At 44.5% G+C, this 26618-nt stretch overlaps 1 protein-coding gene across 3 annotated transcripts in view; it reads right to left on the reverse strand.

The window, feature by feature from the left end:
* Window positions 1-20921, reverse strand: part of GNAL (G protein subunit alpha L) — a 147078-nt gene extending 126157 nt beyond the window's left edge. The window contains exon 1 of one of the 3 annotated variants that reach the window (XM_023648221.2): window positions 20427-20921. In XM_023648221.2, the coding sequence (XP_023503989.1) occupies window positions 20427-20763 (337 nt within the window). In that variant the 5' untranslated portion in view covers window positions 20764-20921. Of the gene's footprint in view, window positions 1-9626; window positions 9706-20426 lie in introns of those variants that run through there. The other 2 variants (XM_070220706.1, XM_070220703.1) reach the window with 2 other exon arrangements.
* Between the last annotated feature and the right edge of the window lie 5697 nt (window positions 20922-26618).

Genomic DNA, 26618 nt, shown 5'->3' on the forward strand with positions numbered 1-26618 from the left:
GAATTTCACGGTATGTGAATTATATTTCAATGAAGAAAAGAAAAGAACATGGCAACCTGGATTGGAATTAAAAGGCACAGTGGGATTCCAAGCTCTTATTTGTTTTGTCAATGATTATTTCTGATTTATTTTATACCAGATTCTGCCAGGTGCTATGGAGGATGAATGAATCAGAATGGACACAACTCTGATAGAACGTATAATCTGATAATAGATTTAAGCTAAACTTCGAAATATCTACAAGATAAGGTATAAAGGTGTTATAGGGAAGCACATCTAAAACAAGCAGACACTTCCAACAGAGGGGATTAGGAAAGATTTCAAAGAGGAGGTGACACGTGAGACGGCCTTTGAAATATAGGGAGGACCTGGCCATTTAACGGTGTGCGGGAGGCGAGTTCGGGGGCAAAGGATCAGGTGAAGCTAAGCAGCCAGCAAGCAGAGGGCACGGAGAGTCTCTCCGGTGGGTTCACTCTGTGTATGAAAGAGGAAGTGGTGAAGGGGGCAAAAGACACAAACTTCCAGTTATACAATAGGTCAGTCAGTCCTGGGGGTGTAATGCACAGCATGGCGACCACAGTTAACAATGCTGCATTGTCTATTTGAAAGTTGCTAAGAGAGTAGATCTTAAACGTCCTCATCACACGAAAAAAAATTTTTTGAAACTATGTGTGGTAACAGATGTTAACTAGACTTATTGTGGTGATCATTTCACAATATATACAAATATCAAACCATTATGTTACATGTCAATTATACCTCAATTAACAAAATACTAAAACAAAGTAGCCTCCAAAAAAAAGAAAAGGTTGCCATCTTATCCCTGCTCTCTCGCTCTGGAGCATCGTGACCTACAGCACCATCTGCTGGGGCTCACAAGGGACCACAAGGGACGGGTGAGCACCCACCTGCATTTGCTCTGGGTGCTGAGGACCCTCCTTGCTTATCACCATTCTCATCTTACTCTGACATCCATCTCTTTATTGAGAACATTCCTTCAGGCACCCAGCAGGACACTGGGGCTCTAGGGGGAAGCATGAAGGGTGCGTCCCTGGTCCCAGGAGCTTACTGGAGTCAGACACTAAGCAACACATGAATGAGAACAAAATTGCAAAATGTGGTAAGTTCTATGAAGAAAAGAGACAGTTACCCAGGGAAAGAATAAAATGAGCATCAAGTAAGGCCTCTCCAAAGAGAAAGTGACTGCTGAGCTGAGATGTCAGGAATAAGATGGAGTTCATGCAGGTAAAGTGAAAGAGGGCAAGTTCTCCAGGCAGAGGGAACGGCATGTGGGAGAAGTACAAAAAAGAGAGGGACAGAGAGATATAAAGTGCACCTGAAATGGCCGTCATGGGTGGTGCTTTACACACACACAAAGGGCAGTGGTCAACAGTGTGATCGGATCATGAGGAGCCTTAAAACCACCCGACTCCAGGCTGGAAAGCCCGTTTGCTTTCTAACCTCTCAGGAAGAACAGGTGCATTTCTCTGTGTTAGACAACGTGATGGCCAACAGATCCTTGAACCTTCCATCCCACAAACGTCACATCCTGAAGGTCATTTCCAGGATTTTGGAAATATGGTTTAAATATCTTATTTGCTGCCAAACACCAAATTACCATACAAAGACCAAATAGCAAGTCAAAAACATGACGCCAGAGTCTTTTTCCCCCAAGGGTCTGATGTTTCTCCCTGAGACTTCATCTACTAGCTGGTCCACCCGTGCCAATGTGTTCAAACTCTCAGAACCTGAAGTGACACCTTACGATTTCTCCCAAGAGAGAAACCGGTCCTTCATCAGTAGGCTCCCAAGGAAACAATCTGCCTTCAAAATGTGTAAGTGTCTTCAGCTTGCAATACCGATTGGTATTAAACATCATAAAACTCACTGTCTAAGACAGGAATCCAGGAATATTTTCACTTTCTTACAGTAATGTAGCAAACACCTATGTTTCTGTCTGTTTCATCACTGTAAAGGAAATAAAAGAAAACGATGAAGAAATTAATGTCTCTTATCAAAGATTAATGGTAAAATCAAGTTCAGAAATAATTTTAGAAAATATTAAATGAATTTATTTTAAAAAGCAACTTTGAGGTTTGGGACAAGAACAAATACCAGTTAGAAACAATGTTAAGCTCTCACTCGAGCTGTTCTGTCCAGCTCAGAACTGTTACGAGTCTCCAAAGCCTCTTTCCACTGGGCTCCTGAGACGGTGATGTTGGGGTCGCTGGCGCCCATGTGAAAAAGCGGCCAGGACACGACAGAATCAAGACCTGGGGGAGACAGTCTGGACGACACTGCTCGCCAGGGCATGCAGACTTCCTGGTCACACGAGCCTCTAACTTACACTAGTTTGAGTTGGATTACAATGGAAAGAGTCTGGACTAAAACAAGCAACGTACAATTTCCCTGCTCAGTTGACCCAGTGAATGGCTTCACAGCCTGCCTTCTGCCTTTGAGTTTCAGGTTGATAACTTCAGTTTGGGGAGCTGGTGTAGAGAGAAGACAGAGGGGAACAGAACATAAGAGTAGTGAAGCAGGAGGGGACAGATAATAAGCAGTTTATAGTGTCACGATTTACACGTCTGGACATAGTCCCACAGTGCCTGGCATCAGGCAGGAGCTCAAAAAATGCTGAAATAGGCAGTTAATCTGAACACAAAACTCCTCTCTCATCCTGACTACATGACAGAGAGATTAGCTACCCCACCCTCACCCCCTCTCACATCCCAAAGTCCCAGTTCAGAGTCTTGTGTTTGATCTTTGGGATCATTAGAACACATATCCAACAAATGGCAAGGATCTTCCGTATTAAACATGTTAAATTTAGGTATGGTGCAGCAAGCCATAATTATCTCATTATATAATTAGAAGGTGTCCCTCTTTAGAGTTTTAACATATCTGTCCTTTCAAAAAATCCTTTTTTAAGCCTTTACTACATTCCAGGCATTATTTTTAAGGGCTTCCTTTTTCATTCCCCCCCCTTTTTTTTTTTTTTTGAGGAAGATAAGCCCTGAGCTAACATCAGCCAACAATCTTCGTCTTTTTTGCTGAGGAGGATTCCCTGAGCTAACATCTGTGCCCATCTTCCACTACTTTTTTTATACGTGGGAGGCCTGCCACAGCATGGCTTGATGAGCAGTGTGTAGGTCCGTGCCTAGGATCCGAACCAGCGAACCCCAGGCCCTGCAATTGGAGCGTGTGAACTTAACCAGCCGCTAGGTGAGAAGGGCTTCTTTTTTTAAAAAGAAAAAAAAGAAGGAAAATTTCCATACAGTGAAATGCATAGATCTTAAGAGGACAATTCAATAAGTTTTGACACGTTTATACCAGTGTAATCACCACCCCCAAACAACGGATAGAATATTTCCAGGACCCCAGAAAGGTGTCTCCTGACCCTTTCTGGAATTCTGCCCCTGAAACTACTGTTCCGACTTCTACCATCATAGATTGGTTTTACCTGTTCTTGAATTCCATATAAATAGAATCATAAGTAGACACTCTTTTCTTTATTTTAGTACACACTCTTTTGTATATGTACATAATGTTAAAAAATTCATCTATGTTATCAATCAGTAGTTTATTTTTTATTGTTGACTATTTCATTGTATGACTATACATAATGTGTTTATTCATTCTCCTCTTGATGAAAATCTGAGTTTGGGGCTATCTTGAATAAAGCTGATGAAACATTTTGTACAAGTCTTGATATGAACATGCTCTCATTTTTCTAGGGTAAATTCCTAGGAGTGGTATTACTGGGTCATAGGATAGGTATATGTTTAACTTCACAAAAAGCTACCAAATAATTCTGCAAAGTAATTGTACAATTTTACTCATACCAACAACAAAGGCTGAGGTTCCGGTTCGAGACTGGGGTTCAGCAAACTTCAGTTTGCCACCTGTTTTTGTACAATCCATGAGCTAAGAATAGCTTAAATGGTTGGGGAAAAAATCAAAAGAACAGTAATATTTCATGGCACAAGCATTCTCTAAAATTCAAATTTAAGTGTTTATAAATAAAGCTTTCTTGGAACACAACCACACTCATGAGTTACGGACGGTTTCGGCTGCTCTCCTGGTACAACGCAGAGCTGAGTAGCCGCCACAGAGATCCGATGGCCTGCAAAACGTAACACATTTACCATCTGCCCCTAACTGAGGAAGTCTGCTGACCACTGTTCTTCATCCTGGTAGACATTTGGTATTGTTGGCCTTTAAACCACCCTGGTGGGTGTGAATTTCTATCTCTGGGATTTTAATTTGCATTTCCTTGATGACCAATGATGTTGGCAGTTGACTGGCTCTTCACGCATCTTCTTTTGCGAAATGTCTGCTGCAGGTCTTTTGCCCATTTTAAATGGCCAGTCACTAGGATTCCTTTTTACATTCTGGAAACAAGTGCTTTGCAGATAATGTTTGCAGACATTTTCCCTCCAGCACTGCAGTGCAGCCTCAGTCCTGCGCAGAGGCTCCTGCGAGGCCAGAGTCTCATCCTGCACACGCGTAGCCCAGAAATTCCCATAAGGACTTCTGGGGCTTCCTTTGGCCTACCGGCAGCCTGCTCTACAAACCCCACCACCTCAGCAATCCCAAACTCCATTCCACTTCCTTGCACATGCGTGAAGAAATCCTATGAGGTAGGTTACGACCCCGTGTTATAGATAAGGAAACTAACCAGATGGCTTTTTCTTAAGAGGAATAAGAATACTTTCCTGGCTGAACTGGAATGTTCTTGTCTAAGGCCTAGTTGTTACACTACCGCATGAAGGCAGCTTCCTTCATGTCCTGCAGTAGATGAATGGATAACTAAACTATGGACATCTCGACAATGAAATATCATTCAGTGATAAAAAGCAATGAGCTCCCAAGCCATGAAAACATGGAGGAATCTTAAATGCATATCACTAAGTCAAAGAAGCCGATCTGAAAAGGCTATGTACTGTATGACTCCAACTATATGATGTTCTGGAAAAGGCAAACCGATGGCGTCTCAGTTTGCTAGGGCCGCCACAACAAAGTACCTGTCTGGTACTTGTGGAAGGTTCTTCTCTTTCAGGAAAATTTCAATCAGTCCGGGGCTCAAAAATTCACAATAAACCCTTACCATTGCTAAGCCATCATACTGCTGTAGATGAGAATGGACTCCTCCTTCCAACATTTGTGTTACTGTATTGTATACTGAAGAGACAAGAGCCCTAATTCTCTACCGGCTCTATGAACAGCCTAACATGCCAAATAGTGCCATTTGGGGGGGACACTCCACAGGCCTAGGATTCTGGCCTCTACACACATCCAGTACCTGAGGCTGTTTCTTCTTAACAGAGGTCTGAAACTAGTCACTGTACAGAAACAGTTTGCTGACTCCTGGCCTAGACTCACCTTGCTACTCAAAGTGGAGTCACAGTCCGGCATGATCAGCACAAAGTGGTGCTTGCGGGAAATGCAGACTTTCAGGCCCCGTCTCAGACCCACTGAATCAGAATCTGCATCTTACCAACATCTCCAGCTGATCCATATGCACGTTAAAGAAGCCCTGCCTGGACACCCGCAAACAACAGTGAGCAGACACCCTGTTTGGGTCCGACTGCAAAGCCCTCACATGACATCTTTGCTGGCGCTCTATTGCTTGTGCACGCACGGGGGCCGCTGGGCATATGTCGATGTCGCTCCTGCAGCACAGTGTGAGCGCGGGTCTGGGCTGTCCGCAGCAGCCTGATTCCACCCTCCCAAGGGGAGAGTGATGGTTAATTTTATGTGTCGATGTAACTGGATCACAGGGTGCACAGATGTGTCTGTGAGGGTGTTTGCAGATGAAATTAGCATTAGAATTGGTGGACTCCGTACAGCAGCTTGCCCTCCGCAATGTGGGGGGACACCGTCCAATCCGTTGAGGACATGAACATTACAAAAAGGCAGAGGAAGGAAGAATTCGGCCTTCCTGCCTGATTGCTTCAGCTGGGACACTGATCTTCTGCCTGTGGAGATCCTGGCTCTCAGGCCTTTGGACTCGGACTGAATTACACCATCAGCTCTCCTGGGTCTCCAGTCGGCAGACCACAGACCCTGGGACTTCTCAGCCTCCATAGGTGTGTGAGCCAGTTCCTCATAACACATCTCTTTCTATATACATGTCCTAGTGTGTGTTTCTGCAGAGAACCCCGATGATACAGGGCGGCATCAGGAGTGTTGGACCTCTCTCCCAAAGTGACAACGCACCTACACATTTGGGGCTCAGGCACTGTAATCCCAACACAGCGCACGATTTCCAAAAAGGGAAATCCAGGTTTTCCTGCTTCTCCTCTCACACTAGCATTGGTGCACCAGCCAGCTGTCTTGGTCCCCATGGGGTCCTCGCCCGATTGTTTAGGAAGAAGAGCAGTATAGACTCACATTCAGCAGTCCTGGGTACCTTCTGTAATGACATGACTCTGGTCACCCCATGGGGTTTTGCAACACAGCTTTGCTGCTGTCTGTCTTCTCTCAAGTATGTAAAGAAGATAGATTTCAAAAAATCTAAATCAAACACCTCCGCTCTTTCAACCTTCCACAATCAAGTGACTGGTATCTCAGTTTAAATGGTGAGGATACTTCTTCTCAGTAATTCTACATTCAGATACAACAGCCTCATGTATTCTGTTACAAAGTTTTATTTTGAGAACTTAAAGTAGGCACAGGAGGCGCTCAGTAAACTTTAGCCCACCTCTGCCCCAGGAGTAACAATAACCTCTGACTCCTCACCTTCTCTCCATCTACATCCAATTCAAACTGTTAACCTGCCTTCAAAATCTATCTAGAAACTGACCACCTCTCATCACTTCATTGCTACCGCCCTGACCCAAGCCTCCACTGGCTATTTGGTTTATTACAAACAGTCAGAGTAAAACTCAAGGACTTTTCAGTGCCTTATCTGTTCCTATGTGTTTGGCCACTGGCCCTCAGCTTATTTCTCAAACACACTAGGCTCATGCAAACCTCAGGGCCTTTGTACTTGCCTCTCCATATCCTATTGTCTTCTCTAGATGGTTATCTGCTCTTCTCTTTTCTTTCCTCAGGCCTTGGCACAAATGTCCACCTTCTCAATGAAACCTTCCTGACCAAGTTATTTAAAACTTCAACCCCCTCAGTGATCCCTGTGCTCATTAGTGATCCTTTAGCTGGCAGCAATGATGGAACACGACAGATGTACCTAGCCGGCGGATCCCTGGGAAGAGAGGTGTTTACAGAAAGGCTGGGAGGAACTAATATCCTAGCTTCACTTATTTTTTGAGTTGTTTAGTTGCTAGCACTGGAAGTGCCCCCCCAAAAAAACCTCACAACTCTGAGATCTTCCTTCAGATCAAACCCTGGCTTTGTCCCGCTAAAGCGCAGCAGGTCCTGGAAGGAGAGCGTGTGGGACCTTCCCCTCACGCCTCAGTGTGAACGGGTCATGACAGGAACAGGCAGGCAGGAAAACGCAGTCACCAGCCCCCGCTCTGTGTCATGGTGCTTCGCCTCACCCAGTCTTCATAATGATCCTTCTGGAAAGTACTCTCACTTCCTGTTATACTCAGGGAAAGGGAGCTCAGAGGAGCTAGATGACCTTCCAGAGGAGGGAGAGCCAGAATTCCAAACAGGTCCTGGCCTTGGAGCCTGCACAGCAGGGGCTCCCTGCCAGTTCAGACAGTGGCTGCTTTCTCGAGGGACACGTGCGGAGACACTGAACATATAAACACACAAAGCTCTAGCATGTTAAAAATCGCACTCGGACCCACAACCCGCAGCAGCCAGCCCCGGAGGCCAACCCACTCTCTGCAGTAACCCGCCCGGGAAGTGAGACCACGATCTCCAGCAACCTGTCCTGGAAGCCAAACAGCAACCCCCATAACAATTGGCCCCACACGTTCAGGACTGGACAAACAACTGACGGCTTCCCTAGTTTGTGCCCCCACCTCCAACTTAGGACCAACTGGAGAAGGCAAACACACAACCCCAACCATCAAACAGGAGCCTTCTATCAGCCGCCTACGGCCTGCCCACGCCCGCCACCCCCAAGGAGGGCACGCCTGAGCACTCTCCTTTTTCCACTCCGAAGCTTCCCGCCCCGCCACCTGCCTTCGCGACCGTCCACCAGATCAAGTGACGGTGCTGCTGTCACCAGCTCTGAACGAACGGCCTCTGCCTGTTCTCATCCGGGGGGTCCTCGTGTCTTCCCACAGCGTGCCCACTGAAGCAACTGCCTGGTGTGTACAAAAGCTTGTGGATGCTCGTGGTTGATAAAATTGCTCCTGGTTAGCATGCAGGAGTAATATATATCAGGGTTTCAGCGTTTGGAGGAGGCACAGTGGTCACGTGGAGTGCCACGCCGAGTCCCAGGGCACCGTGGGCTAGGAACGTCAGAGGGGCTGCTCTCAGCAGCCTGGGACGGGCCTTCCTCCTCCCTCTTTCTTCCCACCTATCTATCCCCGACAGGACGGGGCTTCAGGTGGGACGGAGAAAACAGAGACTGTTGAGTGAATGACACGGGAATGCAGCCTCTAAAAGACGCTGGTATTGTCGGCCCTGGAAGGCTGTTCACCCGCTTATGGGTTTCTCCAGAGCCTCGACTAGGGAAAGCCAGGGAGTGAGGGCCAGCACAGCTGATGAGGGCAAGGGGTAAAACACAGACCAGGGAAGGAGACCAGATTTCCAAGTGGACTGGTACCTCTACAGAAAAAAATTACAAGTGTCCTTGTACCATCCTTTGGCCTCCATTTGAATTAAATATTATCTAATAATAAAATGTTATTTTTGGTAATGGATTTAACCTTCACCTCATTTAATGTTACAGGAATAACTACAGTGCCCCATTTCAGAGCAAGCCTTTATAAGCAGAAACTGAAAGAAAATATTAAGAGGAGCAGAGACAAAAATGCAGGACATGGAATCCAAAGACCACATAGCAGGCCACGTGGCTGGTTCTGGGAACGGGGCACGGAGCTAGTAAGTGGGCCAGGCAGCTGGAGCTCCTCCCTGGGCACCTCCGGCCACACTGGTCCTGCAGTATCCCTCTGCATCTGTGGGTTAGCAGTAGGGGCATATTAATGTGGGGGGCGCCTGTTGTTACTGCTCATTGGTCATCCCTAGACCTGTTCCTCACTGCTCCCACCCTCTGCCCTACGGCCTGCACCCCTACTGAGCCTCAGGGTATAGTGGGACCAGCCAAGGGCTCTGATGGGGGGTTAGTTGTATGGGGAGGGGAAATACTGTTCCTGGTACTCCAAGCTATAACTCCAAATACACCGTGTGATCCAGCTGTGACCCACTGCGTGGCCCACTGTGTGATCCACCATGGGATCCAGCTGTGACCCACCATGTGACCTACTGTGATCCCGGTGTTCAGGTTTTATTGAAGGATGACTATGCTGCTTCTTTTCCATTGTGGGTTGACTAACAGGATTTTGAAGTTACTCTAGAAATTCATCATCTACTTTCCTAAGTGAACATTTGGCTATACTTGATGAAAATCAAGGACTGTTTGCACTTAGGATAATTTATAGGAATTTAGGTAAAGGGAGAGGCTGAGGCAGAAATAAAAGGCTGTCCTGGGGAGGCGACAGGATCCGGTGAAGCGCACCTCCCTGTATCTACTTTGGGGGCTCACTCACCAGATAACCCCTCTCCTCCATCCACAGGCAGCAGGGGCTAACTCGGCACCGAGCTCTGGCGCTCTGCACAGGAGCGAGGCCATCAACCTGGCCCTCCCGCACCCCATTATGAGCTCATTACGGTACCCAAGCCCAAATGGGAGAGGTTTCTTCTGAGAAGATACCATTAGACCGGAAGAGGGGAGTGGATCTGAGTAGTCAGTAGGCATTCTCCATTAGGCACAGCGAAGTATATTAAACCAGCTGCATCTGCGCACGCTTTTTAGTTCTATGTAGCACTCATCCACAATTGATAACGCAGAATGTTGTTACATTAAAGAATAATTCTAAAAGAGAGTACCAGTTAAAACAATTTCAGAATTACGTGACTCTCCCTTATTGGCATGGGAAGGAAAGAAAGAGACTAAACGGCGGGTTTCCTCCCCGGCATTTTACGGGTTCTGTTCAGCACATTGAATTTCTTTGTACAATGAAAACCTATAATAACCAAAAGAAGAAGGATGCTCCCTCGCATCGCACAGAAACACGTCCGTCAGTCAGGCATATCTGCACTGGGCTTCGGAAGCGGGCTTACCGCAGATGCAGACTTTTGAGGCAACTAGGGAAAAGGTGTGAGTGTTTTGCTTTTCATTTGCTCTAAGCGAAACCTTAATATGTTGTTTTCCAATAAACCCCTCAAAATGGAAAAAAAAAACTTGACAACTTTAAAAACTGACATGTATTCCACAAATGTATTTTGATTTTCAGTGAGGAAGCTGTGTGGAGGAGCCAACCTCCCCCTCAAGGCTTGTGTGCCGCCTCCCCATCTTTTCCAGGCCCCTGGCCCCTCTGTCCTGTGTGTAGTGTGGGTGCTAGTCCACGCTGTGTCGTGGCAGCTGCTTTATGCCCTTGACTCTCCACAGGCCACGAGTTCCTGAGGACATCCTCCTATACTGACACCCAGGCAGAACCTGGCACAGAGCAGACGTCATTCATAGCTGGTAACACAGCATCCTTCTGAGCATACAAATTGCTCCCCAAATCAAACAGCTGAGTGATCTGCACCATATACTCTGCTGGGGTATGCTGGCGCTGGCTTCGTTCTAGGCTCCTTCTCAGGAGAGCTGTGGGCTTACCATTCGTCTACACTGGCCTCTGAGGCTGACTAGCACTTGGGGCCTCAGCACTCCCAGGGATCAGCGCCCACCTTCCCATCCTGTCCTGCTCCATCCCTCGGGCCATACCTGCTTTCCTAGTCCTGCTCTGCTGATTCAAAATGGAGAGCTTAGTGTCCACGGATTTTGGTAGCTGCCCGGCTCCAGTGAACCATCTTTCCCTGAAGAGGAGGTGCAGCTTGAGTCCAGGTTCACGTGTGCCTTATGATTCTGGTCTGAGCCGACACCTCTTACCGAGAACCCATTTGTGGGGAAAAAAGAGTCAGAAATGTGGTGCTTGGCCTCCCAGCTGGGAGATGCAAAATTGCACTTTCTAGATGCGCCTTGAGGTTCCTGTAAAACACAGTCGCTCCTCTGCAGTCAAGGTCAAGGTCCCGGGGGTGGCTTGGCACTTTTCACTGCCTACCTTTCTCACAATTAGTTCCTTTTGGAATACAAAACAAGAGTGTAGAATTCTTACCATCAAAAACTCCTTCTGCACTGCTGTCCACGGAAGAACAGCTGACGCCTGGATTCCGGATTAGCTCTTCCCTCCACCCCCAAATGTTTTAAAACTACTTTCATCAAAACTTAAAAATCTGATGCTGTTCCTCTGACAGTAGCGAATACACAGTGTTCCCTGCTATAATGTGGACGGTTTTGGGGGGAGGGTCAGATAACAGCTCCTGAATTTCACAATGAATATATTTCTTAAAAAAAAGATAAACTTTTATTTTTTTCTTCATGCCAATTTACAGTAATCTCCCATGATGGCATAATTTATAAAATGCAGCTTCTAATATTGATTTGTGAAGCACTCCGATGGCTGGAGACAAAAGGAGCAATCTCCTTCCCATTTCATGCCGCTAGATACTGTCACTCACACTCTTCTGATCTTCTAGAACCTTTCATTCAAAGCACCCCAGGGCTCTGCTACATCCTGGGAGCTGTGAGCACTTCTGGGTTCCTTCGAGGCTCCCTGCTGAACAGGGAAAGCAGGCTGCCGGGTGTGCCTCCAGCAGGTTTCACAATGCTTCTGCTGATGGTTTGCACCCAGGATCAAGAGAGGCATTTATGTGCAAACGTCAAAATTCCTCTAAACGATTAAGTTCCTAGCTTCCCTGTACTCCCTCACTAATAACACATCCCAAGGAACATTAAGAGAGGTGATGTCACGTGATTAAGAGATTTCTCCGTGGACCCTTGTAATAACAGTATTGGCCTGTACTGTTGCCATTCTCCACATCACACAGGCACACTCACACTGCTGTTTCTTTTTTAGGTTCATGTCATTTCTCTTCGACTACGCTGTAAACTTCTCCAGAGCTGAGATGTGTCCTCTTCCCCTTGGACTCTCCGTATGACCCAGAGAAGCACCTGGCACACAGCAGACTCTCAAAGAAATGTTTGTGGCTGGTGAGCAGTACAAATGATTCAATGAATAACCTTTTCCCTTGTAGCTCAGGGTATGGATATAATTGCTCTTTATTTTCCTGTTATGCCAAATATCATCTTCCTGAGCTTTTCCCGGGAGACTTTTAGGTCGTATTTCACTTCCCCGGAGTGAAAGCTCACTTTTCAACTGCAGAAGAACACACCAAGCGAACGCTACTCCAAGGCGTGGAGACGTGGGCCTTCCCTGCGTCTGCTGTTAGGAGTAAAGGAGAGCTGTGCCGGCGGTGGTCTTGCATGCTTCTTTTATCCTCTCTTGGTCAGCAGCTGTATCCATGGCCCACACTTACTTTCTGACACTTGCATCATCATTTCCCCCAGAAGGGCAAGTGAAATGACAGTAGCAGGAAGAACCGACGGGGCAGGGAGGTGGGGGGCAATGTCTCGTCTTCAGTGGCATTAGCTATGAGCCCTTATAACAGCAGCAGTGCGACGATGCAGTGACTCCTCCTGATGAAGGTGCAGAGACCGGGCGGCCCTACAGGACAGATGCAGGGGCAGCCTGGAGGAACAGAGACAGCCAGCCCCTCACCAGCACTGGAGAGGTGCTAGTCTGGCAGTGCGAGTCTAAAAGCCTTCTTGATCGTGAGTAATCTACCTCTCAGAACTACAGTTGGAAACGTCGTTAAGTGATGCTTTTTTATTTATAAACCACAGCTTTCGATAATGGGCACTACTTTTCCTGCTTTGCTCAACTTTCCTGGGCTTTTTAAGAGGAAGGGCTGATGCCTGCAGCCCTGAGATCTGCTCAGAGAGGAACCCAACACCCTTCTTCCCACCAGCTCCTCCTCTCGGGATAAAAATTCGCCTCTTTTCCTAGTAAGGGATTATTTTTAAAAACAGACAATTTTTTTAGAGCAATTTTAGGTTCATGGCAAAATTGAGTGGAGAGTACAAGGATTTCCCATAAGCATTCTGGCCTCCCTTCTAGCCTCCCCCACTATCAACGCCCCCACCAGAGTGGTGCATTTGTTATAATTGATGAACCTACACTGACAGCCCAAATCCACAGCTCACCTTAGGGTTCACTCTTGGTGTGGTTCATCCTATAGATCTGGACAAATGTATGACACAGAGCCACCTTTCTAGTACCATGCGGAGTAGTTTCACTGCCCTACACGTCCTCTGTGCTTTGCCCATTCTCCCATCACTAACTTAGTCAGGGAATTTTAAAACAAAAGGGGACAGTTTTCACCTGACCCCTAAGCACAGAGATACTGCTTCAACTGACGGGTCTAATTCCCCTTTCTTTTTCAGTTAGAGTTTCAGTTTGAAACAACTAAAAAAATAACTAAATATTAACAAATGTAGACATGAAGTAAACTATCCTGGGTGCTGTGAGGTAAGGAACAATCATTTCGGCTTCTTTGTTTATTCCTATTTACGTATGTATGTATGTAGTGGGGTTTTGACAATCTCCTGATTATCACTTTCAGTGTCATGAGCTGATTCAAGGCCCTAGTAGTTGGGTCTTATCTTTGAAAATGCCTATGCCTGCAAACTTTTCATAGACTAACTGAATTAGCTAGAGAATTTGCTAGATCTCTTGGTCTCAACTTAAAAAGTCTGCTTGCCACTGAAGAATTTCACTCTAAATTACCAATTTGTCTGACCTTGTCAACAGGAAAGTTACTTGCAGTAGAGGGACTGAGGTTGAGTCCACACATCTGAATGCTTAGAGAGCGGATTCAAGACAAGTGTCAAACAAGCCAGTGCTTTACCAGGAACCCGTGTGAGTGGAAAGATTTGATAATTCCGCTCCCAATCTCTTCTCTTCACGGCCAGGAGGCAACCACCATTACACTTTCTACAGTTTCATTTGTATCCCTGCAAACTGCTTCCTTGAGGCCCAGTTTGAAAGGTGTGATCACAGCTGTTTTGTCCTCTCACAGCCGAAGTCCTCCCAAGACTAGGAACCATGATTGCTTCACTGTTTCCACATGCTTTTCAATCTTCAGCCTCTTGCACCTGCCATTCCCTGAACTGGAAAACCCAATGGATTTCTTTTCAGTCCTTATTATCCTTGAACTCCTGGCTGAAACTGCTGACCACTCCCATCTCCCCAAAACTCTTCCCCTTCTTGGTTTCTCCCAGCTATCTTAATATTCTTCATACTCTTCTTCCTTCAACACTCTTCTGCAAGGTTGGGGTTCCGTGTTCTAGGTCCTCTTCTCTTCTCACTCTGCACATTCTCCCGGGGTGCCCTTCCATTCCCCCAGCACCCGTTGCCAGTGGGTTATTCCTACGGGTACATGTCCAGTTCAGTAAGCTCCCTGAGCTCCAGGCCCCCAGCAGACACCCAACCACTTCCAGACTTTGCCCACTGGATTCTCATGGGTGTCTCACATTCAACAATTCCAAAATTGAACTCACTGTTCTCCTCTCACTCCACCTGCCTCGTCCTCTTAAATTCTTTATTTTAGGGAATGTCATCATCATTTTACCTAAGCAAGAAAGCTAAGAGTTCACTAAGACTTTCTCTCCCCAACCCCCTACCCCAATTCTTCTTTTTCTCCCTATCTTTTGACTTGACCATTGCAGCTGTCTCCAGCTGGCCACTCAGTCATTTGCCAATTTTGTGCAGCGAAGCCAGACTGCCTGTGTTTGAATCCTGGCTCCATCACAGAGTGGTTGTAAGACTAGACTGGGATTAGCTTCTTAAGATTGTGTGATCTCTTGTAACCATTTAGTTTACAATTCGGAGCATGGGTATCACAGAGAGAAGTGGTTTAGTTGAATACAGGATTCAGAAACCGTAACAACTTACTAAGTGTTTACCATGTACTAAAACTCTATGCTAAGTAAGTTTATATCCATTATTTCAATTAATTTCAGTTACTCTTCTCAGTAAGCACGTGGCATCAGGATTATTGTTGATATGGAAACTGAAGCTCAGAGAGTTTACCTAAGGTCCTGTAGCTGGTAAATGGGGGTGCTGGGATTTCAAATAAGGTCTGTCAGACTCCAGTGCCATATTCCTAACCCCATGCTCCTTTTGCATCTTTTAGTGGGTCACAGGTACATCCCCAAATTTTGAGAGTATTCATAAAATGATTATATATTCCAGTGACACACTTAGCCACCAGTAGTTGACATCCAGCTTGAGTCTGTTTTCAGGGCCAGTAATAATCATCTGTATAATCATGAATGGGTTTGCAAGTTGCTATAGACTGAGTTGGGTCCCCTGAAAATTCATAAGTTGAAGCCCTGATCCCAAATGTAACTGTATTTGAAAATAGGGTCTTTAGGAGGTAATTAAGGTTAATGAAGCCAAAGGTGGGGCCCTGATCCAACAGGATTGGTGTCCTCATAAGAAGAGGAAGAGAGACCAGAGCTCTCTCTTTCCACTATGAGAGGATGCATGAGAAGGTGGCGGTCTGCAAGCCAGGAAAGGAGCTCTCCACAGAGACCAAACCCTACTGGACCTTAATCTTGGACTTTCTAGCCTCCAGAACTGTGAAAAAATAAATATCATTGTTTAAGCCATGAAGTCTGTGGTATTTTGTTACTGCAGCCTGAGCTGCCTAAGACACAGGTCAAAGACAGCAGCCTTGACAGAGCGCTCTAAACTTTCGGTGTTTTAACAGGTCAAAGAACAACCTGAATTCCTGGCCTGAAATTCGATTTCATGTAAACAATGGCAGCCTCAAGTCTACAAAATTGTGGATAATAGTTTATACAATAGAATGATACAGAAGTGGTGACTAAAATGCAACAACTGCCCACATCCTCTTCCAATGCTGTAAGGAAATGTTATGCTTTTGTGAGTTTAGAAAATTTAGGGGCTGGCCCCGTGGCCGAGTGGTTAAGTTCATGCGCTCTGCTTCGGTGGCCCAGGGTTTCGCTGGTTCGGATCCTGGGCACGGACATGGCACCACTCATCAGGCCATGTTGAGGTGGCGTCCCACATGCCACAACTAGAAGGACCCACAGCTAGAAGATACAACTATGGACTGGGGGTTTTGGGGAGAAAAAGCAGGAAAAAAAAAAAGAAGACTGGCGACAGTTGTTAGCTCAGGCGCCAATCTTTAAAAAAAAAAAAAAGAAAGAAAATTTAAGGCATAGCCAGAGTATCTGGAATTCCTACTGACTTTAGAAGCCATGGTACTACAGGAGGCTGTGGCAAGACAAAGGCAGTAAATTGATATGGATGTGTCCCACATGTCAACCCTGCTCAAGTCTACTGCGCAACTCAAAAACAGCTGTCCTGGTCACTGTATGCACTACCATTAATTAAGAGAAAAAGACATTTATTTGAAAAATAAAGTGATCAAAATCCCACAGTGGAGACTATTCCATTTTTTTTGTAACTGTCCCAAGTACTTCCTCTTTGAGGACTAAAGAACAGATGGAGACCATGCCAGCATTCCGGTTTATACTAATAGCCAAATACAAAAGAAAAGCAGTAAATGTCCCCAAGAGACTGCTTCCTTCTCAGAAGAGTATTCCTGGCAGAGCAATATCAAACACACAAAATACAACAGGAAACAAGTGAATAAAGCAGAAAACATGAATCTTACCCACAATTGGCCATTTTACATTTGAATAATTATCTGGAAAAAGGATAATATCAAATGAATGGTTAGTGGGTGGATGATGACTCTTCCCCAATCAGAATGCAGTGGACAGGGAATTGACATCATAGTCACATCAATGGCATCTACTACATTATAACTCCATGAACTCAGTGGCAGAAAAATTCACTTGAAGAATGGTAAATGTAGCTTCGCTTGCTCGATGTGTTTGGACAGATGAAACATTGGGATCCCACACCCAGTCTTGTCAGTTCTGCTTTTAAGTGGCATTGACCCAGGGCTGCCGCCCCTGGAGCCCAGCACACAGCCTGCAGAAGTGTCTGTGGCTTGGGATAGATCAGAGATAAGAATCAACAGCCAGTGGACCAATCAGGCACATAGCTTGTGCTTTATTAACTTGAGCCAATGCTTAAAAATAAGTAGGTTTCAGATGAAAATGGGCATTTCCATCTTATTCTCAAAATTCAGAAGACCTGGCAACATTGGGCCTGCGTTCTCAAGAGGCAACAATGGGATGAAGCTAGAAAGCAACTGTCCCCTTTTGACAGGGCATGTACTCTCCTTCTTATACCTGTTGTGGATTGAACTGTGCCCCCTTCCCCCTAATTCAGATGTTGAAGCTCTAATCTCCAATATAATTGTATTTGGAGATGAGGCCTTTATGGAGGTAATTAAGATTAAATGAGGTCATAAGGGTCGGGCCCTAACTCCATCTCTCCTTCCTCCCCCTGTGCACACTTGCACAGAGGAAAGGCCATGTGGGGTCAGAGCAAGAAGGCGGCTGCCTGCAAGCCAGGAAGAGAGGTCTCACCAGAAACCAATCCTGCTGGACCTTGATCTTGGACTTCCAGCCTCCAGAACTGTGAGAAAATAAATGTGTGTTGTTTAAGCCTGTTAAGTCTGTGGCATTTTGTTCTGGCAGCTCAAGGTGACTAATGCACAGCTCATGCTCCAGATGTGAGCTATCTGAGAATTCCTCCCTGTGGTGCGTCCTCCACATCTGTCATCTGACCACTTCTCCAAGCACATTCCCTCCCCATTCCCACTACACTGCTCTAGTTCCAACTCCACGATCCCATCTGGATCTGCTGGTTTCTAACTGGAACGTTCATCTCATCTCCACCCCACCTCTGCACCTCCTTAAAATTCAGCCACTCCATGCCTGAAAGAATGCTCCATCTGAAAATTAAAATGGGGCCCTATCACTTTTGCTATTAATCTCGCATTGTCATGGTGGCTCCCAGACTCTTGTGCTCTTAGCACTGTGTGGGGTACCATGGCCTGCACAGGAAACAAAGCTCAGGTCATTGGGATGGACCCATGGGGGAGTCAGAGGACATCAAGGCCGCCATGAAGCTCTGCAGGCTGTAACAAAGTGCTATATGAGAGGTGCAAATAGAATTCAATACGGGCACAAGGGAGTTAAATGTTTATTCCCACCAGAGGACTCTGGGCAGGTCTCCTGAGAAGACATCATCGTGGAGATGGGACTAGCCTCCAGCTAGTGGGCATGGAGTAAGGGAGGGCCCAGAAGCGATGTGTCCTTCCTGAGCCTGCCAGTTCTCTGCCCCCAATGCCAGGCCCTCAGTGCACATTTCCAGAATAAATAAATGATAAGGTCAGTGAGCAAGATAAATGGCTATTAAACACAATGGCAGCAGAAGCAAGCATTTGAGGATATTAATGGTCAGTAAATCATGCTTCTGATTCAAAGCTTTCTAGCTTAATCCATTCTAAATCCTAGCAAAACCAAGAACCTTTCTGTGTTTAATTCAAATCTACACAAAATCCGATAAACAATGTCAACTGATATAACGATATGTGTTTTACCGTTGGTATCATTGGGTGGAAGATACAATACGCCTTCCCCCTAAAGTGTGAGTCTCTGATTCAATGTTATTTCAGATATGATGCTGATCTACAAGCTATATTAGGCTATGAAAAAACGTCTGAAGAGGACATTCAACATGTGGTACCAGAAGCCGGTTCTTTAGAGCCCATCATTCCGTTTAGATCTGATCTTCCAGTTCCCTTCACAGAATCCTAAGTTTATTAATGTTTAGATATATCAAGCATGTTCTGCTTCACATATCGGTTGTTTTTCAATATTTCTGTTCAGCCACACAATCACATTAAAACAACATTACACTGCCAGAACTCTAGACCTTATTTATTTTATTCTTCACTTATTTCTTGACACCACAATCCTCTCCTTTTTGAGTTACTTTAATCTGATACATTAAAAAAACTTTGGCTGGAGTAATTTCTAATTAATTTCTTTCAAGAAAAATAAGTGAATGGGGTATACGTCAGGCGCTTGTATATCTGACAATCTGTTTTACCCTCACACACAATGGTTTCACAAGGTATGAAATTGCAGTATTACAATTCTGTATTTTCAGACTTCTGGAAACACTGCTCTGTCATCTTCTAGAAGTTAGCACTGCAGGCGAGAACGCTGCTCATGATTCAGTCCTCTTCTGTTTTCAGGTAACCTGTTTATTTTTTTTTCTTTGTTTCTCCCCCCAAATTTTCCTTTATCTCAGAATTCAGATATTTCACCAGGATACAGCAGCTAGGTTTGTGTTGTTTTAATTATACATTCTTGCCGTGGGTGAGCTCTTTCAAACTGAAAACCTAATTGCTCTATAGAGTTTAAATAAAAGTCACATTCATTTATAAGCAGGTATCTTACTCAAATCATGGAATAGGTTATTTCCTAATGCATAGCAGAGCACAGAACTGAACAACTATTCTTCCTTATTTCACAAAATTTGGGTCAAAGGCCCACATCCTAAACACAAATTTTTTTTTTTGCCTTAAAATTTAAAAAGCAACAAGTAGCATCAGGAATTCATGCTTATTTTCTTTGATTCTACAGTAGAGTGCATAGAAAATGTCTTCCGGTTGTTAACTTGTAGAAGCACTGTTATGCTTTGTACAGCCAAAGCTCTGAGAAAATACCAGCAAACCATGTGGCTTATTACTTTAAAACGCTGGTGATTTTGCGCTCTCCTTCCTGCACGCAGTCAGCACAGCGAACAGCTCTAGGGAGCTTGCCAGCCATTCTTGCTTCAGAAAAAGGAGCACGCATTCTGAGAGCCCCAGGGTAAACTCAGTGAAACAGAAGTGCCGTATCCTCAGCTGCTGAAGTTGTTTCTCAAGAGAACAAGCCACACCTACGAATAACTCTGCTATTATTCTGTGATTAGAATAAAAGCTTTGTGGTCCAGCTGAAAGACCGTATAAATTTCCTCTCATTTGTGTTCTTAAAACAAAGGGCAGCACGACACTACTGTTGCAGGAAATGAGATGCTCGAGTTAGCCATCCCTGTGGATTATGTACTATGGAAATAAATCAATTGAGGGGGAAAAATTCCCAGAAAAGCTCATTAATTAGTAATAAATGTGCAACTGGCCCAAATCACAAGGTGTGGAAAAGAGCGAAATCACCTGGTAGTGTGTTTTCGGCCAAATCGCCGAAGTAAATACTGTCGGGTTAAAATCATTCCACTGAGGATGTAAGCCTGACAAGCCGCGCTGGGTCACGTCCGCGGCCGTCGCCCCCCGTGCGAGCACCAGGGGCCCTCAGCCTGGGGACGGCCCGCAGAGAAGGGCGCGGCGCGCGGGGCCCCGCTCGGGGCTCGCGCGCGGGGCGGGGACGCGCCGACGGCACCTACCCAGCAGCAGGAGCCGGTGCGTCTGCTGCAGGTCCCGCTTCTGCTCGCGCAGCATGCGGTCGATGCTCCTGCTCACTTTCCGCGCCTCCCGCTCGGCCTCGCGCTCTTCGGCGCGCAGCTGCTCCGGACGCCGCCGACTCTCCTTCTTCGGGTCGGCTTTGGGCCGCGTGCACGCCGGGCTCCCGCCGGCGCCCCGAGGGAGCAGGGGCCCGGCCGCCGGAGCCGGGGCCGGAGCTGGGCAGGGCTGCGCGCCCTCCACGGGCGCTTCCGAGGCCGCGCGGGGGGCGTCCTCCGGGCCCCCGAAGAGCAGCGGCCGCAGACTGTAGCACAGACCCATGTGGGCTCGGCGCGGGCGCGGGGGGCGCGGCGGGACGCGGGACGGGCCGGGCGCCGGGCTCAGGCCGGGGCCCCGGCGGAGGGGCAGGAGGCTGCCCCGTGCTCCGGCGCGGCGCGACCGCCCGCAGGCTGCGGGGCGCGGGTGCGGCGGGCCCCGGCCGAGGCCCACCTCTCACTGGCCCGGAGGGCCATTTTGCATTTTCCGCTGGGTGCAGGGGGTGGCGGCCGCTTGGTCTGGAGATCACCTGATAACGCGGAGAGCCGGCCGCGCCGACGGGCCTCCGCCTGCCCAGCCCCCCTTACCGTAAATACCGCCGCCCAAGCCGGCACTCACTACCGTAAATACCGCCTCCAGGGCTGGCTTCCGTTACCGTAAATACCGCAGCCTTGGCTGGTCCCCGCTACTGTAAATACTGGCTCCTGGTCCAGCTCTAGTTACCGTAAATATCGCCTCTTGGGTCGAAGCCCAAGACGGTAGACACGGCCGCGCGTGCGGGTCTTTGATACCGTAAATACCACTGCCAGAGCCCGGGGCGCAGCTGCGGCCAGTGCCGCAGTGGCGGTAGCAGTGCCGTCGCCACCCAGTGATGCCATTGCAACACTTAAAAAACCACCATGGCTTTGATCTTGGACAGTGGTAAATAAGAAAGGAAAGCCGAGTGAAGGGCTAGAGATACTAGCTTTAAGATTTTGAATTCCCGAATGTACATCTGCAGAGATCTCTGCGCCTTGCTGCTCCTTTTTCTGCTCACTTACATCTTACACACACGTACATACGTCCACACACTTTTGATCCTGACCTTAATACTATTATACCTTTGATCTCAACAAAATCTCCAAATCGGGAGGTCCATGACATCATTTTCAACAATTCCACACGTTAAAAAATTGAAAACGAACACAAATAATTATTATATACTATTTATATTTACAAGACGAGAATATGAAATTGCACACTGTATCCTATTTTTAATCCACAATATAGCGCAGAGAGGAACAAAGGTGTATTCAGACTGAGTGCCCTCTCTCCAGGCTTCCTATTGGCTACCAACCCACCAGAAAGCCCCACTTTCTTGGTTGGTTCCCACTTAACATCCATCATCATAGAGCTTTAGCAACAGATGAAAATTTCAACATAGCTTTTAAGAAATCTGCTATAACACATGTTCCTTAATTTGAAGCAAAATGACATGGAATATTATAACAGATAGATGAATATATCTAACATAAATCCCATTCATACAGCAGATTGGGCTGTTTAATGCAACACAGCACAGAACAGTGTACACTTTACCACTTGGCACTTGGTGTAAACATTACACTAGATTAAATTTTTAAATAAAGAAGTTGGAGAGTCATAATTCACATTTATTTTAGAGCCGTGTTAACAACAAATGCATCCACCATGCAATGTTTTGGACCTAACTCTCTCCCAAAATTGTTGCCAACATTATGCTGTGCTTTCTATCTTTGAGTAGTAGAAAAAAGGAGGACTATAGAAAATCTAACTTGGGAAAACAGAAAAAGTTACTAAATATCACTGTCATTTCCACATTCGTTCATTCACCCATCCTCCATTTATCCATTCATTTATGTAATATTTATCAACCACCTACAATGTGCTATTTGGTTGGTATTGGGTGAGGCAAAAGACATTGGTCCTTGTGGAGTTTATACACTAGTGAGGTAGAAATATGTCCAATCATATAAACACGTCAATATATTTATTATATATTGCAAATTACCCAGGTGCCGTGAAGAGAAAAAATAGGGTTTCTGAGAAATAATAAGGAAAGGTCCAGTTTCCACTGAGACCCGAGGGACCCATACCAATTCCTTTTCTGTTATAACTTATTAGCTAAACTTTATCAACTAGCATCATATGAGGTGGATAACATTTTGTTTATATATTGAATCCAGCTGGAAATAGAAACATAGTGTGGAATTTTTAAGTACATAAATTAAAGTGTATCTAAATGAGAATTCACTCACATTTAGGAATTTACTTAGAAGAAGAAATAGAAGACAATGTTCTCTGTTGGTACCCTACATAATAAACTAAAAAAAACTCTTAAAATCCTATTAAAAGAATTCTAGGGAAAAAAATGCTCTGACCGTTTGCCCACATTTCAGTTTCTTTCAAACACTTTTAATTACATACCTATTATTAAAAAATTGGATTATGTGGTATAGCCATAGGATAAGTTAGAATAAAATATTTAATATTTATATATCACTGTTAGTTAAATTTAAAATTTTCTCTTTACTCAAGAATGATTTTTGGGGCGGGCCTGGTGGCGCAGTGGTGAAGTGTGCACGTTCTGCTTTGGCGGCTTGGGGTTCGCCGGTTCGGATCCCGGGTGCGGACATGGCACCACTCGGCAAAAAAGCCATGCTGTGGTAGGCACCCCACATACAAAGTAGAGGAAGATGGGAACGGATGTTAGCTCAGGGCCAGTCTTCCTCAGCAAAAAGAGGAGGATTGGCAGCAGTTAGCTCATGGCTAAAACTTCCTCAAAAAAAAATAAAGAGTGATTTTTAATTTCCAAATTGTTGGGTCATATAACTAAGCAATTTCTAATGTCAAAGAATGATTATGAATCTGAACATAAAAATCATGAAGAGATTCTAAACTGTAAAATTATAACATGTTAATTCAAGGTGTAATTTTATATTTAATCTTAACTGCTGCCAATGCAACTGTTTCATTCTGAATCCATCTTCCTCTGAACTTCCTTTCTAAGAGCAAACAGAATTATGACACAGTGAAAGTTTATGTCTAAGGTCTTTGTATGGAAACCTTGCTTAATTGATGAAAGTGGCACTTTATTATTGCACATTTGGGCACATTTTGACACTGTTCCATTGGAAACTTAAGTAAAATTATAGAAAGGCATTAAGACCAATTTGGCTTCTTCCTCCACAAAATTGGAGCTATAGGTGATTACTAAGATATGGAGTCACAGAGGATTTATCAAATAACGATACATCCTCAAGACTGCAATAATAATATAGCTATTAAAAATGAAGAAGGAGGGCTGATTTCCATCATGCTGGATTTCTCAACTTTGGCACTATTGACCTTGGAGGCTGGATAATTTGTTTTGGCCGGGGTCTGTCCTGTGTGTTGCAGGATGTTTACCAGCATCCTTGGCCTCCAGCCAGTAGATGCCAGTAGCACCCTTCCTCAAAGGTGACAAGAGAAAAATGTCTCCAGGTATGTCAAATGTCCCCTTAGGCAAAATTGCCCCCAATTGAGAACCATGGCGGCAATAGATTGGCAGAGTAGCTCGGTTGGACTGATCAATTTAAAAATCTGATGTTTTTATTTCCTATTTGAACGCACTTGAGAGCAACCAGAGTGAGTCTACCCTTGAAAGATAAGTACAATGGATAAGATTCGTGAGTTTATGGCTTTTTGCCTGAGAACATTCCCTAATCTGCAATCAGTGGGCAGCATAAAGCCACAGTATTACTGGCAAGACTGGCTACATAATTTGTGGGGCCCAGTGCAAAGGAAAATCCTAGCCCCTTGTCAAAAAATTAAGAATTTCAAGACAAAGATAGCAGAATGTTAAACGAGGCATGGGTCCCTGTGCGACTTTGCAGCTCACATGCCATGAAGCTCGCCCTGCTTACTGGCTTGAGATGTCAGAGAATAGAATTTGGAGCTGGAGGAACAGCCAGAAAGTTAGCAGTGAAATCCAGAAGGGAGGGAAGTTTAGAAGTGTAAGCCCCATAAATCTGTGTATAAAACCTAGTCAAATGTTTGGCTGACTACTAAACAAGAATGTATGGGGAAGACCCTGGTAGCCCGACAAAAACACCTAAAAAAGTTAAAAGAATAGAGCAAAGATTTCAGGGTTTTCTCCCTTCAGAAGAGACATAGTTTGAGTCCAGCCAAGTTAACGGGTTTATAGAACAAAACAAAACAAAATAAAAATCACTCAGAGAAATGTAACAGAAAATAAAGTCTCTACAACATATAGTTCATAATGTTCAGTGTCCAATAAAAAATTATTAGACATGCACAGAGACAGGAAAATGTGACCCATAGATAAGAAAAAAAGCAATTATATAAATTGATGCCCAGATGAACCAGATGTAACAATTAGCAGACAAGGACTTTAAAGCAGCTATTACAAATAGGCTCAAAGATTTAAAAGAAGATGTACACATAATGAATGAACAGAATCTCAGCAGAGAAATTGAAACTGTAAAAGAGAAGCAAATGGAATTAATAAAACTGAAAAGTACAATAACTGAAATATAAAATTCACTGCATGTGCTTAATAGTATGCTGAAGATAGAAGAACAAATTGATGGATTTAAAAATAGAGCAATAGAAATGACCCAATCTGAAGAAGAGAGAGAAAAAAAAACAATTGAAGGAAAATGGACAGGTTCTCAGAGGCCTGTTGATCAATATTATCTGATCTAAAATTACTGTAATTAGAGCCTTAGAAAGAGATTAGAAAGAAAATGGGGTAGAAGTAATATTTGAAGAAATAGTGGCCTCAAATTTCTGAAATTTGATGAAAGACATTACCTTACAGATCCAAGAAATGCAATGAACGACAGGCAGGATTAATACACAGAAAAACATGCATGGGCACATATATAAAACTACTGAACTTCAAATATGAAGAGAAAATTGTAAAAGTAACCAAAGAAAAAAGAGACATTATGCACAGAAAGCAACATGTGAAGAATGTTGTCTTTTCATCAGAAACAAGAGAGGCTAAAAAGCCACAGAACAACACAGCTGAAGTGCTGAAATACAGAAAAAAGCTATCAACCCAGAATTTTATATCTTGTAAAGCTATATTTCAAGTATAAAGGTGAAAAAAATAAAGCTTAGAGAAAATATGAGAGAATTGGGCATCAGCTGACCTTCACTATGAAAAATGCTAAATGAAACTCTTCAGGCTGAAGGGGTATGACATCAGATGGTAACTCAGATCTAGAGAAAAAATAAAGATCAGCAGAAATGGTAAAGATGTGGGTAAATATAAAGACTATATATATTTTTTCTTTTTAAAATTTCTTTTAAAAACATATGCCTATTTAAGGAAAAATGGTAATAGTGTATTGTGGGTTTATAATGTGTGCAGATGAAATATATGTGAAACATATATGAAAATGTTAAAAGGATGCGGGTGGAGTAAAAGAATTATAAACTCACAAAGTTCCAATATTTTGTGTAAAGTACTTTAATATTAACTATAACTGGGTTGTGATATTACCAATAGAATTTTTTGCATGATGGACATGTTCTATATCTGCATTGTCCTATAAGGTAGCCACTAGTCACATGTACTTTTTGAGCACTTGAAATATGAGTATTGTGACTGAAGAACTAAATTTTAATTTCATTTAATTTTAGTTAACTAAAATTTAAATTTAAATAGCCACCCGTGGCTAGTGGCTACCATTTTGTACAATGCAGCCCTAGAGCAACGACTTAAAAATAATGAAAAGTAGAATACCTAAAAAGCTGATAGGGGAATAAAACTGAAATACCAAAAAATATTCCAATACGCCCAAAGAAAGAAGGAACAGAGGGAAACAAACAAATGAATCAAATAGAAAACATAGCAAATTTGCTGATTTAAATCCAACCATTTTAATAATTAAATGTAAATGGACTAAACCTTCCAATTAAAAGGCAGAGAATGTCGGAGTGGATAAAAAAGAAAAGACCAAACTTTATGCTGTTTATAAGGAATATACTTTAAATACAGACACAAATAGGTTGATAGTAAAAAGAAGGAAAAATATGTATGATGATGTGTTAGTTTCCTAGTGGTGCAGTAACAAATTACCTTAGTCTAGCAAGCTTAAAACAACAGATAT

This window comes from Equus caballus, chromosome 8, assembly GCF_041296265.1.
Source record: "Equus caballus isolate H_3958 breed thoroughbred chromosome 8, TB-T2T, whole genome shotgun sequence".
Lineage (NCBI taxonomy): Eukaryota > Metazoa > Chordata > Mammalia > Perissodactyla > Equidae > Equus > Equus caballus.